We start from the raw sequence: 19,373 nt of genomic DNA, 5'->3' as shown, positions 1-19,373 counted from the left end.
CATGATCATATCAAATGGCGGTGCAGGCTCGAAGGGCCGAATGGCCTACTCCTGCACCTATTTTCTATGTTTATCCTACACACACTCGGGCCAATTTTGTTTTACATTTACCAAGCCAATTAACCTACAAACCTGTCCGTCTTTGGACAGTTGGAGGAAAAAACTCACGGGGAGAACATACAAACTCCGTACAGGCAGCACCCAGGGTTGGGATCGAACCGGGGTCTCTGGCGCTGTAAGGCAACAACTCTACTACTGTGCTGCCCACAATTATCCCCTTTGCTTTCAACAGAACACTGATTCTTCCGAAAGGGACAGGAGATGGATTTTTGGACACGATCCACGTGAGGATACGAGGATACTTACACAGTAATGAAAGACATGGAGTGGATGTGGAAAGGATGTTACCACTGGTAGGAGGAGTCTAGGACCAGAGGTCATAGTCTCAGAATTAAAGGTGCGCTTTTAGAAAGGAGGAGGAACTTCATTGTCACAGAGGGTTGTGGACGCCAAGTCAGTGGATAATTTTAAGGCAGAGATAGACAAATTCTTGATTAGAACGGGTGTCAAGGGCTATTTTGGTAACAGGGATGGGTTGTTGGGATGGGGGTTACTATGGCAGGAATCTGCAGTATCGACCCCTCAATGTTTTCTGCCAATTTACCTCAACCCTGCACAATGAGAAAACGCGCTACAATTTTCCAGCAGAGCCCATTGCTGCTTTTGGTTCATGGTGTGTCAATTATGAAGTTAATGCAGAAAAAAGGATTTACTGAGACATTTTTAACACACTGCCCCCAAGACAGATACTCTCACACCATCTACAAAGTATCAGGACAAGTACCTGAACCGGCAGGACCTCTGTCTCGGGCAGTGTGATCAAGTGCAACCCAAAATATGCTTTCTCCGATTACCTCTAAATCTTTCTTTGCTTTAAAATCTCAACCCTCTAGACTTAGGCACCTCTGTAAGCTACAGGCAAATGCTGGCAAATGGGATTAGTTGATGGTTGACGTGGACGTGTTGGGCACAAAGGGCCTGTTTCTGTGCTATATGACTCCATAAGTGGATATAAAAAATCTGAATTCAATTGAAGATTTGACAAACACACTGGCAATCTACATCCAGGGGAGAGGAATGGGGACCATAAAGCATCGTAGTTTGGTTAAAGCAGATGGAAGGAGCCCACATTTCCTTAAGGAAGGATATTTTTGCTATGGAGGGAACAAAGCAAAAGTACAGCAGATTAACTGTAGGAATAGCAGGGCTGACGTATGAAGAGTAATCTGGTCAATATTCACTGGAGTTGGAAGGAATGGAAGGAATGATGTTCGTGATGCTGGGGAGTTTCAGGACCAGGATCACCGTGCGAGGATAAGGTGAGGTCATGTAGAACTCTGATGGGGAGAAATCTCTTCATCCAGAGTGGTGAACCAGAGGAATTCTCTATCATGGAATGCAATTGATATCTGAATATACTCATGAGTTAAATATTGTTCTTGTAGCTCGAGGGACCAAGAGGTATGGGGAGAAAGGTATGGGAAGTCCCCCAACTGGGGACTCAATTTGGATGATCAGCCATGATCATACTGAGGGGTTGAGTGGGCTTGATGGGCCACATTGCTTACTCCTGTTCATAATTTCCATGTTTCTATTCCATATCCCACAACTGTGGTACTGAACAAGCACGCATGGTGGGCCAATGCATGATTTTTTTCGACATATATATCAATACCTTACATTCTTCTGACAGGGAAGAACTGTTATGCAGACAGAGTGTGTTTCACATCAACCTGGGGAAAGCAGAAGACACACACTAGTTGTGGTGCCCCCAACAGCAAATCTTGAAGTTGTGGACCTATAGCGTCCCTGTACCTTGCTGCCTCTAGGAGAGTATTCAAAGGTCACTGCTTTCAAGACAGAAGGGAGCAGCAGTACAAGGATTATATACCTGAATGACAGCTCTGGGTGACCGAGATTGGTACCACAGTGGAAAGCCAAACAGACTAAGAAGAGCAGTCTTGGTCTCTAACGTCTCTGAGCAGCGTGTGTGGATCACACTGCCACCTGACAAGAGAAAAAATAATCATTATCATATCACTGAATGGACAAAGTTAATCATGAATCCTTCAAGAAATATACAGGTTTGCAGAGAACTGCAAAACTCTGGCAGAGGGATTGGAAAGTTTTTGCTTGAGTGCTGACCACTAAGAAGAACTTTCCAATTTGTCCAAGAACTCAACACATCCAGCACAACTGTTGAAATAATTGAATGTTGCAATCGCAATTGTTTAAGTAAACTTGAAAGCTAATTTTCATACAATGTCCAACAGGTTGGAGCACAGAATCCAGCTGAAACTTTAAATACACAGCTGAATGGCCACCAGGTGGCAGTGGTTGGATAAGTACCCTCCCAAATCTCAACCATTTACTTGCTTTCATCATTTTTCCATTCAATACAACTAGAATAAACAAGGATCTATTTTTGCAAACAAAAAGTACAATGAGAATGATTTCTATAACATAAAATGGAAGCAAAACTTCTACCACCGGACCAAGGTATAAAGATATTGTTATTTGTGGTCAGTTAGCTGGGAACATGTGCAACAAATGACTGCTGTCTGCATAGGTTATTTTTGTCAATAATATAAAGCCATATAGCATTACATCTGACCTAGTTTAGAGACAATCCAGAAAGGACAATTTATATTGTAGAACATATATTTCTCATATATTGTAGAACATTTATTTACTTAGCATGAACAGGCTCTTTTGTCCCACTGTGTCTGCACCGACCATGATGTCAACCTAACACATCCATCTGACTGGACATGGTCTGCATCCCTCTACTCCCTGTCTGTACATGTATCTGTCCAAATGCATTTTAAATATTATTATTGTATCTGCTTCCACCACCTCCCCTGACAGCACACCTACAGCTGTGCAAGAAAAACTTGCCTCACACATCTCCTTTAAACATCCCCCCCCTCACCTTAACTCGCGTATTTGACATTTCCACCTTGGGGAAAAGACTGCCGTTCCATCTATATATCTCTCATAATTTTATATACTTCTATCAGGTCTCGTCTCAGCCTCTGACGCTCCAGCAAAAACATTCCGTTTGTCCAACCTCCCCTTATAGCTAATATTCTATTCTAGCATTCTGTCTAATCCAGGCAGCATCCTGGTGATTCTGCAGATGGCTGAAACCTAAAGTAGATCTTCAGCTTTCTACACAATTCCAATTGTCCAATGTTAGCTTGAGAAGAACCAAGCTTCTATCCACCCTTCAAACCATGAGCTTGTCTTCTTTCCTTGCACTTCTACAGTGTTTAAGATTTCATTCGTCTACCACTAGTTGCATCTTCATCGATCCAGCTGGTGTCGATGTTCATCTCAAATGTCTCCTGGTCTCCAGTCCATCTATTTTGTTCTCACTTTCTCTGCAACTTAAACTTTGCTTCAAGGAATAAAACTGGCTAACCAACAGAAGAGCACAGCACAGGGCAGCACAGTGACGGATCGGTCGATCTCCTGCCTGACAACACCACAGATTTGGGTTTGATCCTGACTACGGGTGCTGCCTGTACGGAGTTTGTACATTCTCCCTGTGACCGCATGGGTTTTCTCCAGTTTCCTTCCACACTCCAAAGATGTACAGGTTTGTAGGTTAATTGTAAGTTGTAAAATTGGCCAGAGGGCAGAATAAGACCCATCTTTTCTTCATACGCATTGAATGACTTGGAGTTCCAGATTTGCAGATGATACTGTGAACAGGAGATATTAATGGAATTGGAGGCAAATACAGAATAGGGTTTGAACAGGCTGGTTACAGCTGTAATTCAAATGTGAAATATTTATTTTTGAGAGGAGGAATAAGGCAATGTAAACTAGAGGGCACAATTCTAAAAGGAGTGAAGAAACAACAGTGTCTCTGGAATGGGTGACGTTTCGGGTCGAGACCCTTCATCAGACCTTCACGTCCTTCTTACACACGTGGGTGGTTTATGTGTCTAGTTTACTGAAAAAAGGAAGTTTCGGATGTTGTTGAAAAACTCCTGTACCTTATAAATAACGGCTCAGGGTACAAGAGCAAAGAAGTGAGGGGAGAACTTTGTAAAACACAGGCTTGGCCACAGCTGGAGCAATGCATCCAGTCCCGGCTGCCTTGCCCTCAGAAAGGCATGAAGCTTCGGAGAGAGTGCACAAGAGATTAACCAATATGTTTGCAGGAATGATGGAGCAGTGGACAGAATGAAGATAGCCAATGGTGCCCCAGGGCAAGGCCATCCCACTGATGTGAAAGAACACCCCATTCCACAGGATCAAGTCAAACATGACTAAAGTGCCAACCCACACAACACCCTTTCAGTCTGTTACATTCAGAGATTTACTTGGCCCTGCCTTTTGTCTGATACTTACCAGCAGATTCCAGTGTATAATCCACCAATCCAACCCTGTCAGCGCTGTACAGTTTCAAGGCTTGCTCCACAATGCTTTTCACTTCCTACCAAAGGAAAAAATAACAATAATGTGGGATAAGAAGGGGGCAGTAGAGTGCAATAGAGTGTAGAGCCCACACACATACAGAAACCAGACGGCAATGCTCCCTTCAACAGTTCCCACAAAATGATCCCTCATCCATTCTCATAATCTGGAATTAGCAAGGTCCAATAAAAGTGAGCAATGGAGAGCCCACATATACTGCATAGAAGGCAGCAGGATTATGTGATCAGGTCAATCATTATTACAGTACATTGACATGGATAGGAGAGGTTTGGAGGGATATGGGGCAAACGCAGGCAGGTGGGACTAGTGTAGCTGGAACATGTTGGCTGGTGTAGATTTATGCAATGTTCTATTCAGTTTGACATTGCCTTACTATCTGTCCTTCACAGAAAGGTTCCTGTAGAAAACTACCTGTGACCACAAGTGATCAACATAGAACGAGCTACAGGCACTGTGGGAGAAGGACTTGATGGATCCCATCAGATGGCTCCCCAAGCAGATCGAGGAACTCGGCAACAGTAGTGTGAGGAGCCCTCCCAGTCAAACCCTGCCTGCTCGGTCAGAAAAGCACCCCACTGCACGCTGCCATTGAGCTGGTTGTGGTGTGGACAACATTCACCTCCTTATGCACTGGGTGTTTGACAGGAAGGTCAGAAGAAGAATGCAAGGGCTCTTGTCATGGTTCACCCTGAGCAGTTGTGCATCAGTGATCTATGAGCTGTTCACAGGGACGCACAACAAGATAAATGTCAACTGCTGCTGGAAGATCATTATCTCAGCGGAAGACTCACGTTGGTCTGCACAAAAATTGATCTTCCTGTTGGTAAAGGTGTCGGATAAAATGTTGGTAAATTAATTGCTGCCGACTGGCACATTCCAAGGTGCGAGTGTATGTGGTGTGAGGGACACACTGAAGCTCAGTGCAGTCACCGCAGAGGCTGTGGGGGAGTGGCCTTGGTCTAAGGTCTGGCCACCACTAGACACTGAGGGACTCTCAGACACTTCATGGGAGCACTGTTAAGGATGTGGTGTTCATTGACACATTGCAAGCGAAAGTGCTGAATTCATGAAACGTAGAGCAAGACATGCCCCAATTTCATTAACTCTACATATTATGAATACATTACTGTTCTGAACTACAATAATCTGCTCCAGAGTTAGAGCCACTGGATGCTTGCATGCTTGTACCTTCATAATCCCTGCTCTGACAGCTGCCGTGTGTGCCTCCATAGCCGGACCACGATGAAATGAAGCTTCTGCGAGGATCTTCCTCTCCAAGCCTGCAAGGAGGGCCTCAAGTTCCTTGCGCTTCACCAGCTGTGCTGTCAGTGGTTCCCCTTTGCTGTCTTCTGATGAACCGAAGAGCAGCTTGTGGACCAGTGGGAGCAACGTCGTCTCCTTCTAAACACACAAGAGCTGGATAGTCAGTGCTCCTCCTTGTAAACTTTGAAATCAATGCAAAGCAGTATCTTTGTCATCTTAAAAAATGCATTATTTTACAATTGTTGATCCTTTGGCGAGGGAGACAAGGCAAGGGAGTACATTATAGCTGAAAGGATACTGAACCGTGGAGGGGAACAGAAAGATCTTGGAGAGCTTGTTGTGTAGGAAGGAAATGCAGATGCTGGTTTACACTGAAGATAGACACAAAATGCTGGAGTTACTCAGCGGACCAGGCAGCATCTAATGTTCCCTCCTGCTGAGTTACTCCAGCATTTTGTGTCTATCTTTAGAGAGCTTGTTCATGCGTCTTTGAAGATAGTGGGACAGGCATCTTGGAACTGTTAGCTCAGCCGTACCTGTAACATTGTGTGGATTCTGGTTGCCTCCCTACAGGATTGATGGGAGTTCACTAGAGAAACACAAGAAAGGTTTACAACATTGGCAGGACTGCAGAAGAAAGGTTGCAAAGAGAGAGTCGCCAGGAACTGCAGCAGGTAGATTGTTTGAGTGGTTATAATATATAGAAAAAAAGACAAAATGCTGGAGTAACTCAGTGGGACAGGCAGCATCTCTGGAGAGAAGGAATGGATCATGTTTCGGATTGAGACCCTTTTTCAGACGTCTCGACCCGAAATGTCATCCATTCCTCCCCCCCCAGAGATGCTGCCTGTCTCGCTGATGTCTATCTGTGCAGCATCTGCAGTTTCTCCCTATACATAAGATGGTGATATTCTTACTGGCCCATTCAGAGTAAACAAGGTAACCATCTTTCCGACACAAAGTTGGGAATGTAATTCAATTGGCACAAGGGTTTGATGCAATTAGTACAGTGGGCCAATGGTTCACTGCGTGAATGGCTGTTGGAAGCAGAACTCACATTTACTGGGCACCTGAACCAGCAGAAGAGGCTGTGAGCGAGATTCACCTGGCCTCCCAGCACGTAAAACAGAAGCTGGGAACTATAGGTCAATTGACAGGTACATGGATAGGACAAGTTTGGAGGGATATGGACCAAACGCAGGCAGGTGGGACTAGTGTAGCTGGGACATGGTGGTGGGTGTGGGCATTGGGCCGAAGGGTCTGTTTCCACACTGTATCACTCTATGATTCTAATTCATCCAGCACTCATAGTTCGCAAGAGGAAATAACTAATCATTTGGTAAGCTGCATCTAATCAAACGGAGCCGACATGGTTTAATAAAAATCATGTGTGGCAAAACTTGACAGGATGTGATAGGGAGTTGACACGGGAAACCTGTAAATGTAGTTGGGAAGGAACTGCAAATGCTGGTTTAAACCAAAGATAGACACAATAAGCTGGAGTAACTTAGCGGGTCAGATAGCATCTCTGGAGAAAAGGAATTTTCTATTTGTTTTCTCCAGAGATGCTGTCTGACCCACTGAGTTACTGCAGCTTTTTGTGTCAATCTCCTGTAAATGCAGTGTGTATTCAGATCTCCAAAAGGCATTTGCCACATATGAGGCTGCTGCTGCAAAAAAATTAAGAGCCCTCTTAATTTAGAGGAAGTGTTCTAACATGGACTGAAAGGCGGCAGTCATATAGAAAAAAAGGTTAGAATAAATGCGTGAAAACTGCAGATGGAATAAATCTGAAAAACAAAATGCTGGGAGCACTCGGGTCAGGCTGCATCTGTAGCCAGAGAAACAGAATTGGGGAGGTGACAAAAGAAACTTGTAAAGCTGCACAGGTGGGTGGATGACTCTGATAGTGTAAAACCAGGTGGCCATGGGGACAAGCTGCACACAAAGTTATCTGGTCATGGAGTGAATAGAAGCGGTTAGATGATAAGAAAAATAGACAAAAGATCGTAGCAATTGCAAAATGCAGAGCAAGAAGACATGTCTAGGAAGGAACGGCAGATGCTGGTTTAAACCGAAGATAGACAACGGGACAGGCTGCATCTCTGGAGAGAAGGAATGGGTGACATTTCAGGTGGAGACGCAAGACATAACTGGCAGGTCAGCATGGACATGCCCTCCACTTTTGGATAGAGATTTTAAAAAACAAGCCAACCCAATTATCACAAATGTGCAACTGATACTAACAGAGGAATCAAGTTGCCCAAGATTATTGAATTCAGTTCAAGCCCAGAGGACTGCCATGAGCCCAAATGGAAGGTGAGATGCCATTCCTCAAGATTGCTTTGAGCCTCATTGCAACAGTGCAGGAAGTCACAGACTGTTCAGTCACTCCCACATCCAAGAGTCAGAATGAGACATGAAGCTCAGGAGTGCCCCATGGAGCGAACACAGGTTCTCCACAAAGTAGAAACCCAACGCTTGTTTGGTTTCTCCGTGTAGAGGAGACCACATCGTGAACACAGGGAAAGGAGCAGAGGGGGAAAAGGAGAGACCGTGAGAGAAAGGGAAGAACGCAGTAGAGAGGGAGGGAGTGAGTGGGAGTTGAGTGTGAAAGAAGGGGGGGAGGGAAGAGGGCAAGATACTTTCCGCACTTTCCTCTTCATCTCAATCTCTTTGATCATCTTCAAGGCAGAAGTGCTAAGCTTTGGCCTTTTACAGTTAAATAAAAGACTATTTGGGAAAACTTACATCAATCATACTTTTAACTCTGCTTTCCAGAGCTTGCATACTGGAGTCCATGTCCTTCTGGCCCGCACGTACAGCCTGCAGCTCCAGCCGTGTCTGGCTGAGCTGCTCCTCCAGCAGCGCCAGTGCAGTCAGTAGCTGCTTCTGTTCATCTGTCAACCTATAATAATAATAAATATAATTTTATTAGCCAAGTATGTATACATACAAGGAACTTGCCTTGGTGCTTTGCTTGCAAAAACATGATATACAGTGGACAATTAAAAATAAAACATTATGATTCAAACATGTGGAAATAAAGTACCAGAGTAAAAAGAGTCGACAGATTTTTGGCTGTTGAGTAGAGCTACTGCTCGTGGAATAATATTGTTTTTATGGCTGGCTGTGGCCCAGGCAAAACTTGTCCTATTCAGGACAAAGCAAGCCATCAGAGTACAGGAGCAGAGGTGGCATGGTGGTGCAGCATTAGACCTACGGCCTTACAGTGCCAGAGACCTGGGTTCAATCCTGACTACCGGTGTAAGGGTGATCGTTGGTCTGCACGGACTCGCTGGGCCGAAGGGCCTGTTTCCACGCTGTACCTCTAAACTAAAAATGACGTTGATCTGTTTCACGCAACAGCCGACGAAGCTCCCCCCCCCCCAAGGGTCTGCTGCTACTCCACTCCTATCTGGAAACACACAGCATCAGCGTTATACTGCTCACAGCTCAGCCACAGGCAAACCTGCTGCCGTGATACACCCCAGGGGCATCTTGATGCATCTGCAGATACTGTGGCCTACAACATCAACACCCAACACCTAAACGGCCTGTCCCACTTGGCGAGTTTTTCAGCGACTGCCGGCATCATTGACGGACGTATCAGGTCACCGAAAAATCTGCGGCGTGACGCAGCGTGATGACGTATGACGCGCGATGTTTTTTTCTGTGTCGCAACATTTCTTTTGTCCCCGCTGGATTTTGAAATGTTCAAAATCGTTTGGCAACGCCGGCAGTCGCCGAAAAAAACGCCAAGTGGGACAGGCCCTTAAATTAATTATTTATCTCTAACGTTGTGAGCAGTTGGTGCAGTCTAGAAACTGCCACAGTGCAGCTTTGTACCTTTCCACAGCAGATTCCATTTCCTTCACCTTCTGCAACATCATCTAGGAATAGAAATTTAAAAAAAAGTTTATTTTCAAGTTCGGAGGCTTTTTAATTCTACTCGCAGCTACTTATTTCACAACATACACGTCAAATTTACAAATATGTCACTTTTCCACACTTCATATTTCCTTATAACATAGGCCATTTCAGCCCATCAAATCAATGCCAGCTCTCAGAGAATCCCAGTCCTTCACAAATTTTCCTTGAAACTAGTTCCTCCCAAATTCCCATCAATTGCCCGCAGAATCCACCATTCAATTTAAAGCAAACTTCACTGAACTGCAGCAGCTTAACACCCTGAGGATGGGAAATGCAGGGAATTCTCTGCCCAAGTGGCTACGGAGACTAGTCCTTGAGAACAGTTCAACACCGAGGTGACTGGCCTTGATATCACGGAATTGAGAGTATGGCGTTAAATGATGCCGAGATATATGGTCTGACTGAGAGGTAGAGCAGCTGAGTGGCAGCACGGTGGTGCAGCGGTAGAGTTGCTGCCTCACAGCACCAGAGGCCCAGGTTCGATCCCAACTACGGGTGCTATCTATACGGAGTTTGTACGTTCTCCCCGTGACCTGTGTGGATTTTCTCCAGGTGTTCCGGCTACCACCCACACTCAGACGTACAGGTTTGTAGGCTAAATAGCTTAGTAAAATTGTAAATTGTCCTTAGTGTGTGCAGGATAGTGGTAGTGTGTGTGGATCGCTGGTCGGCGCAGACTTTCCACGCTGTATCTCAAAAACAAAACAATAAAAAGACTAAAAGCAGCCATTTCAGACAGAAAGTGAAGGAAAGCTTGCCATGCTTGGACCAGAGGCCTTAGCCTCAGAATAAAAGGACATTCCTTTGGGAAGGAGTTGAGGAGGAATTTCTTTAATCATAGGGTGGTGAATCTGTGGAATTCACTGTCACCGTAGGCTGTGGATCTTGTTAAGGCAGAGATAGATATATTATTGATTAGTATGGGTGTCAGGGGTTATGGGGAGAAGGCAGGGGAATGGGGTTAAGAGGGTAAGGTAGATCAGCCATGATTGAATGGAGAAATAGACTTGATGGGCTGAATGGCCTAATTCAGCTCGTATCACTTATGAACCACGACTCCCTGTGCCCTCTCTACCCCTTCTCCCGCACCAGCTCCCTCTCCCCGCACCCACCTTGCAATCATCTGGTGACAGCGCCGGCTCCGTCAGCTCCTCATGCATCTGCTGGATGGCGGCGATGTCAGGCTGGAAGCAAACACAAGCAGCGTTACAGTCTCACCAGGGGCACGCACCCACCCCACCTCTGTCCAACACAGAGAGAGCATTTGCAGAGAGAGATTATGAAATGTGTGCAGATTTGTAAGTTAATTGGCCGTGGTAAATTGCCTCTTCCATGTCGGCAAGTGGAGAATCAGGGGGAGACAATATGGAAAGAATAAAGTTTAGTTTATCGTCACGTGTACTGTGAAAAGCTTTTCAGTTCAGTTCAGTTTTATTTGTCATATGTAGGTTAACACAGGGTCAACGGTACAATGAAATGTGTTAGACAAGACAAAGGGTCACCTCAGCAATGATATTACAAGGATAAAAATAAGAATCACTGCCAGACAGGGATGGGGGAAGAGGCCAAGCTGCCAACATTTGACACTCACCTCCACCCTTTCCAGCGACTCGAAGGGCAGCATGTTCTGAAGCTCATCCTGGTTCTGAAGGGTTACCTTGCCCAGCAGCTTGATGATGTGGGCTGGTGTCAGCGAGAGAGGGAGGCTTATGGTTTCAGACGACTCACTGCCCCAGTCCAGCAAAGCCCGGAAGGCAGCGGTCAACTGATCCAGCTCCTTCTCCATTCTGTGCACTCGCACCTGCAGGTCAGCCTAAGAACAGAGCAAGACGGTCAGCTTGGGCAGTATGGAGGCGCTGTGGCAGAGTTGCTGCCTTACAGCATCAGAGACCCGAGTTTGACCCTGACTATAGGTGCTGCCTGTACGAAGTTTGTACGTTCTCTCCGTGACCTGCATGGGTTTTCTCCGAGATCTTCGGTTTCCTCCCACACTCCAATGTAGATTAATTGGCTTAGTATTAATGTAAAATTGTCCCTAGTGTATATGGGATGGTGTTAGTGTGCGGGGATCACTGGTCGGTATGGACCTGGTGGGCCAAAAGGCTTGTTCCCGCGCTGTATCTCTAAACTAAAGTCCATATCAACCTGACCCAGAATATAGCCATCGCCGCCCTTCAATGAGACCGTGCACCACACATTTATTGTCAAGGCCAGGTTCCACAGCATGGAGGGGGGACACCTCCAACCTAATGCAGGCCAACTGCAGCCAACACAGGCAAACTCTCCATCCTGCAACCCCATCTCAACCCCCAACTCTCCACCCCATTCACTCTGCCCCCAACCCACCCAGCAGCCCACCCCTTCTCCTCCACTTATCTCACATCTCTCCTCTATTTTCCCCTCAACTACTTTCTCCCCAGGGTGGAAATGTCAAAGACCAGAAGGTACAGCTTACGATGAGAGGGATAAAGTATAAAAGGTGATAGATTTTTTAAACCAGGTGGATGCTTGGAACACGCTCTGCCAGGAGACGCGGTGGAGGCAGATACGACAGAGGTATTTGATAGTCGTATGGAGATGCAGGGAATGGTGGGATATGGATCGTGTGCAGTCAAGCAAGATTAGTCATCTTTGCATTATGTTCGACATTGACATTGGGGGCTGAAATGCTATTCCCCTGCTGCTCCCTCCTCCCACCCACATTTCCAGCACTCCTCTGCCTTTCATCTCTGCTCACCCATTCCCCCACTGGCCATGGGAAAGCTTTGATCAACATTTCTCCAGTGACAGCCCGGTGCTTGGGTTCAAGTCGTTCCAGCAACAACACTTACGGGCTGCAGGAAGGTCAAATCCCACCTCGGGTGTGAGCGTGTGTGCGTGCGCGACACCTCTCGGGTGTGAAATTAAACGCTGCCTTGTCCCTGGGTGGCAGCTCTGGCCAACACCTCCCAACCACAGCCACAAAGCTGCAAGTCTCACTGCACTTTCTGCCTGGGGATTGTGTGCAGTTTAATTTCATTTAGAGATACAGCAAGGAAACAGACCATTTGGCCCATCGGGTCTGCATCGACCAGCGATCCCCAACACTAACACTATCCCACACACACAAGGGATAATTTATACCAAGCCAATTAACCAAACAAACCTGTACATCTTGGAGTGTGGGTGGAAACCGAAAAATTTGGAGAAAACCCCACGCGGTCACGGAGAGAACGTACAAACTTCATACTGACAGCACCCATAATCAGGATTGAACCCGGGTCTCCGGTGCTGCAAGCGTTGTAAGGCAGTAACTCAACCGCTATGCCACAGTGCCGTCCTTGATTCCACATTTACTGACCGGAGCAGACATCCATACCATGTGCGGTAACTGTCAAATGACAAAGATTACCCCCAGAATGCTTTGGATCTAAATAAGTATGAGTTGGCCCACAGGGATTGTTCTCACGAGGGAGGTGAGCTGGCCACACAGAAGCGGGCAGCTAACGAAGGGTGTGCAAACCCCAGACACGGGCGGGGAGCTCAAAGCTGCACAACACGGCTAGTGTCGAGAAACCAGCTAGCAAGCTGTCAGAATGCATAGGAGGGAACTGCAGATGTTAGTTTAAACAGAAGATAGACACAAAAACTGGAGTAACTCAGCGGGTCAAGTAGCATCTCCAGAGAGAAAGAATAGATGACGTTTCGGGTCGAGAACTTCCAGAAATGTCACCTATTCCTTTTCTCCAGTGAATCTGCCTGACCTGCTGAGTTAGTCCAGCATTTAATGTTTCGCAAGTCTGTGCAGTTGTGCACAGTGGTCGGTTCAGTGGTGTTGGGAGCGTGGACGACTGCTCTATCTCTAAAGTAAACTGCACCTGCAGAAATCAGTTAGGGCAGGCTGGAGTGGGATTCAGAGGGTGAATTCAAGGAGGTGCACTACCCCTGCTGTCATCCTTGGGTACTCTTTCTCTCCCAGGGGCGGAAATCGCTATTAAAACATGAGGGACACACAATTCCTTGGTGGCCACGCCACGCACACACACACAAACTCGCGCACACACACACGCGCGCACACACACGTACACACGCGGGGTTTCGGCCATGTGCCCTGTGGACAGTAACATCGGGAGCTGACCTGGTTGGTGACCGACTCCGAACTCCAGCAACAGCAGCTTCGTCCGCCCCGAATTGTGGGGCTTGAATCGGCCCGTTTGCGGGGCCTTTCATCGCCCGGCTTGGTTTAAAATCGGCCGGCGGAGGCTTCAACATTGGGAGCCTCGATCTCAATGCAACAGATTGATTTTAAGCCGCGCCGGGCGATGAGAGGCCCCGTGAATCGGCTGATTCAGCCCTTAGAAAACTTCTGATACCCGCTTGAATCTTTCAAAAGCTACAATGTGATAAATAACACTTAAACAAATAAAACTGAAGCAAATAAAGGCAAACAGAAGAACCGACCTTGAAGGGGGAAAAAAATACTAAATAACGTGACTGACCTGAATGAGGGACTTACCTGCAAGCCAGCCAGTAAACCCGTTCGAACCGTTTTAATCTTTCCCATCCACCAATACATCCAATTAGTTCAAATGGTAACTGTACCCGCATCAGACAGCTTTAAGAAATTCTCCGTGAATACCTTCAGTAATACTTGAAGGTCAAAATACAATTGGTGACACATTGTGTTAATACGATGTTACTAGAGACAATTAACAAGCGCTTAACAGTGACACCCCCACTGTCTCGCGGAAAACGGAGATTTTAATAGAAGTTATTTTTTCACCGAATTTCAAAATCCGGATTACAAAACATGGGGGGGTCAACACATGACTATCCTGGAGTCCCAGGGACAGACAGCTAATGGCATGTTGGCCTTCATAACAAGAGGATTTCAGTATACATAGAAACATAGAAAATAGGTGCATGAGGAGGCCATTCGGCCCTTCGAGCCAGCACCGCCATTCATTGTGATCTTTGTGAGTATAGGAGTAAAGAGGCTCTTCTGCAATTGTATAGGGCTCTGGTGAGACCACATTGTGTCCAGTTTTGGTCTCCTAATTTGATAAAATTAGGAGGGCCGAATGGCCTCCTCCTCCACCTATTTTCTATGTTTCTATGACATGATTGTGCCGATGACCTCCTGTGATTGTGCACGTTACTGTGTTGCGTGTGGCTGTACCAGAAGGTGGGAAAGGGGTGAATGGACTGCGAGGGATCCTGCAGCCAGGGCAGCTCCAGGGTAATAAGGTCATAAGTGATAGGAGCAGAATTAGGCCATTCAGCCCATCCACGCCATTCAATCATGGCTGATCTATCTCTCCCTCCTAACCCCATTCTTCTGCCTTCTCCCCATAACCCGACACCCGGACTGCTCACGGGCAGCCGTGACCTGCGGAGGCGGAGGGCTCCAGGAGGAAGAGCTTGTGTGTACGAGGATGGGACTCACCTGAGGGCTCACCTGAGTGCTTTCCAGCGCACCCGGATTCTCGGCAGCACGAGACCAGATACCTCTGGATGACATCAAGACGCCAATGCCTGCAGAGGCAGAAAGGTTGCACTGAAGCAAGCAACATTCAAGGTATACAGTCGCCTCAGTCCGCTCACTGCACTCAGTCTGCCTGGACCTACCAGATCTCCCAGTTGCCAAACACTTTAATTCCCTTTCTCATTCCCACATTTAACCTTTCTGTCCTGGGCCTCCTCTATAGTCAGAGTGAGGCCAAATGCAAATTTGAGGACTAACATCTCAATATTAAAACCCAGCGGTATGAATATGATTTCTATAAGTTCAAGTAAACCTTGCATTCCCTCTCTCTCCATCCCTCCCCCACCCAAGTTGTACCAGCTTCAGTCATCTTGATGAGTTTCATTGTAGACTTTCTCACCCAACAAACAGCTAACAACGGCCTGTTTCGTTATCAGTTACATTTTTGCATATCTTTCATTCATTTGTTCTATATCTCTCTACATCACCGTCTATATCTCTCATTTCCCTTTCCCCCGACTCTGAGTCTGAAGAAGGGTCTCGACCCAAAACATCACCTATTTCTTTTCTCCAAAGATTCTGTCTGACCTGCTGAGTTACTCCAGCATTTTGTGTTTATCTTCGGTGTAAACCAGCACCTGCAGTTCCTTCCCACACATTAACAGTTGCTTTTTACCACAAATCTAATTTTGGTTCCAATGTACCACTCACCTTTTACCCTTTGACCAGCCTGCCATGTGGGACCTTGCCAAAAACCTCACTGAAAACCATAGTCTCCATGAAACATGCTGCCCTTATCAATTCTTTGTCACCAACTCAAACATTTAACCATCAGTCAGACAGAGCTTTCCTGCATGAACTCCATCCTGACAACCTCTCCTTAACTCAACTTTTAGACAATAGACAATAGGTGCAGGAGTAGGCCATTCGACCCAGCACCGCCATTTCATATGATCATGGCTGATCATCCACAATCAGTACCCCGTTCCTGCCTTCTCACCATATACATTGACTCCGCTATCTTTAAGAGCTCTATCTCACTCTCTTGAAAGCATCCAGAGAATTGGCATCCACTAGCAAGAATGTCCTTCCTCAAATATGGAGACCAAAACTCAGATTCAGATTCAGATTCAACTTTAATTGTCATTGTCAGTGTACAGTACAGAGACAACGAAATGCAGTTAGCATCTCCCTGGAAGAGCGACATAGAATATGATTTCAATCAATAAATCTATTTACATGACTGCATGTAAAACTGCACACAATACTCCAGGTGTGGACTCACAAGGGCTCCGTACAACGGCAGAAGGAACTCTGCTCCTATACTCAACTCCTCTTGTTATGAAGGCCAACATGCCACTAGCTTTCTCCACTGCCTGCTTTACCTGCATGCTTACTCTCAGTTCTAAAAATCATTCATTTCTAAATTAATTTTATACCAGTTAAAATCTATTGCATTCATTTGTCCTCCACAGGTTAAGCTAACTGGCCTGTAATTTCTTGGGCTCTCCCATGCTCCCATTTTAAACAACCGTATGTTAGTAATCTAATCCTCCAGTATTACTCCTGCAGTGAGGAAGAATTAAAATGTCACGGTTGGAGCATCTATAATTTCTTCCCTGGCTCCGTTCAACATCCTGGGATACATTTCATCCGAGCCTGGTGAGTTACCCATTGACTAAAATGACGGACTCTTGATGCCTCCCCTTATTCTCTACATGTCCCATACAATATTTCACATTTGTTTACTGTAACAATATTATCCCCCTCGTATGAATAGTTACAACTAATCAAGGTTCACCTCCGGGAAATTGAAATCCAACAACATTGTCCTTGTACATTTAAGGTAGACAAAAGTGCTGGAGAAACTCAGCGGGTGCAGCAGCATCTAAGGAGCAAAGGAAATAGGCAACGTTTCGGGCCGAAACCCTTCTTCAGACTGATGTAGGGTGGGGGTGGGGTGGGGCGATGGGGAGAAGAAATGAAAAAGGAAAAAGGAAGAGGAGGAACCCAAGGGCTGCCCTCAGAACCAGTGCAAGTGCCCGAGGAATATTCAGCCCTCTCTCCTGCACCATCACTCCCCTACTCATCCCCCCCCACACATCAACTCACTGTACCAGCTCTACTGGGAGCAATCTGGAGATTAGCATCTTTGCACGCGTTAGAACAGCAAGATTATCAAATACAAGCACCCTGATGATAGAATATGAAGACAGGGATGTAATGCTGAGGCTTTATGAGGCACTGGCCAGACCACATTTGGAGTATTGTGAGCGGTTTTGGGCTCCACCTCTGAAGAAGGAAATGCTGGCGTTGGAGAGGGTCCAGAGGATGATCCTAGGATTGAGTGGGTTGACGTGTGATGAGCATTTGTAGGCACTGGGCCTGTACTCGCTGGACCTGTACTCGCTGTAGGATGAGGAGGGACTTCATTGAAACTTGCCGAATAGTGAAAGGCCTGGATAAAGTGGATGTGGAGTGGAATTTCTTTAGTTAGGGAGTGGTGAATCTGTGGAATTCATTGCCACAGACTGCTGTGGAGGCCAAGTCAATGGGTATTTTAAAGGTGGAGATTGATAAGATTCTTGATTAGTACGGGTGTCAGAGGTTATGGGGAACAGGCAGGAGAATGGGGTTAAGAGGGAAAGATAGGTCAGCCATGATTGAATAGTGGAGTAGACTTGATGGGCCAAATGGCCTAATTCTACTATAATTTATGAACAATATAACACAACCTCAATTCAGCTGCTTGGACCTCACTCTCTAATTCCAATAAGAACCTTGGGCTCCGGATACTCAGTTTACACTATAAATTCACCAGTGTTGTTCTGTCAAACAGACTGCTAAATACAGCCCAGGGCCCACCCCAATCCTTCCCTCCACCTTTAATCCTTTACTCTCAACATGACTGTTTCTCCTCATGCTTTGCCTCAACTGCTCGAACCCTCAGTGAAGATTTTCTCTTCATATTGTCCTGCAGACATCAATGATCGATGAAGTGAGATGTGAAATGGAGCAGGTCCTTACCCAGTAATGCCAGCAACACCAGCAGCATCCACTTCTTCACGTGAGGGACACACCTGGAGGGGAAACACACACAAGTCAGCCGGCTATTGAACCCAACCCTGTCTCAAGCGAGATGGACACAAAAAGCTGCCGAAACGCAGTGGGTCGGGCAGCATCTCTGTAGTCTGAAGAAGGGCGTTGTCCTGAAATGTCACCCATTCCTTCTCTCCAGAGCCGCTGCCCGACCCGCTGAGTTACTCTAGCTTTTCGTGTCTATCTTCGGTTTAAAACACCATCTCCAGTTCCTTCCCACACACACGTTTCAAGCAAATCGAATGCTCCCATCAAACAGACAGAATCAGGTCAATGATTATGGTCAAGAGATGGACAGACCCCTCCATGGACCCACGCTGCTGACAGACCTTCACTCCACACACCCAAAGCTCAGAGCCACGGTGACACTGGTGTAAAGATTAGTCAACGTAGGGTACAGTATCAGAGGGCTGTTCTGTGCTGGATGTATCTGGGGTAGAGTGTGGGCAGGCTATCTTATAGTATGTGGCTCGAAGGGTCGAATGGCCTGCGCCTATTTTTCTATGTTTTTTCTATGTTTCTCATGGGTTTATCTGGGGTAGTACAAGTGGGTTGGCCTGTGGTGGGTTTACCAGGGGTACAATAAATGGGTTATCATTTTTTAAGTTTAGTTTAAAGACACAGCACAGAAACAGGCCCTTCGGCCCACTGAGTCCGCACCGACCAACGATTCCCATCCATTAACACTACCCTACACAGTCTAGAGTGATAGAGTGATACAGTTTGGAAACAGATCCTTCGGCCCAACTTGCCCACACTGACCAGCAATATCCCAGCTATACTATTCCCACGCCTGCGCTTAGTCCATATTCCTCCAAACCTGTCTTATCCATGTACCTATCTAACTGCCTTTTAAAACAATGGGATAGTCTCAGCCTCAACTACCTCCTCTGGCAACTTGTTCCATGCACCCACACCTTTTGTGTGAAAACGTTACCCTTCGGATTCCTATTAAATCTTTTCCCCTTCACCTTGAACATATGTCATCTGGTCCTCGATTCCCCTACTCTGGGCAAGAAACTGTACATCTACCCGATCTATTCCTCTCATGATTTTGTATACCTCTATAAGATCTCCCCTCATCCTACTGCGCTCCATGGAATAG

At 46.3% G+C, this 19,373-nt stretch overlaps 1 protein-coding gene across 1 annotated transcript in view; it reads right to left on the bottom strand.

The window, feature by feature from the left end:
• The window catches only part of LOC129694344 (SUN domain-containing protein 2-like), a 40,593-nt gene that overhangs the window by 6,191 nt on the left and 15,029 nt on the right, over positions 1-19,373 (bottom strand). The window contains exons 6-14 of the mRNA XM_055631048.1: positions 18,197-18,249; positions 15,131-15,219; positions 11,297-11,518; positions 10,818-10,889; positions 9,622-9,665; positions 8,524-8,680; positions 5,698-5,910; positions 4,423-4,507; positions 1,952-2,067 (exon numbers count right to left, since the gene is read on the bottom strand). Of these exons, the coding sequence (XP_055487023.1) occupies positions 1,952-2,067; positions 4,423-4,507; positions 5,698-5,910; positions 8,524-8,680; positions 9,622-9,665; positions 10,818-10,889; positions 11,297-11,518; positions 15,131-15,219; positions 18,197-18,249 (1,051 nt within the window). The remainder of the gene's footprint in view (positions 1-1,951; positions 2,068-4,422; positions 4,508-5,697; positions 5,911-8,523; positions 8,681-9,621; positions 9,666-10,817; positions 10,890-11,296; positions 11,519-15,130; positions 15,220-18,196; positions 18,250-19,373) is intronic.

The sequence above is a fragment of the Leucoraja erinacea genome, unplaced genomic scaffold (genome assembly GCF_028641065.1).
Source record: "Leucoraja erinacea ecotype New England unplaced genomic scaffold, Leri_hhj_1 Leri_632S, whole genome shotgun sequence".
Taxonomy (NCBI): Eukaryota; Metazoa; Chordata; class Chondrichthyes; order Rajiformes; family Rajidae; genus Leucoraja; species Leucoraja erinaceus.
The sequence above is the reverse complement of the archived record's forward strand: the minus strand, read 5'-3'. Positions and strand labels throughout refer to the sequence as shown.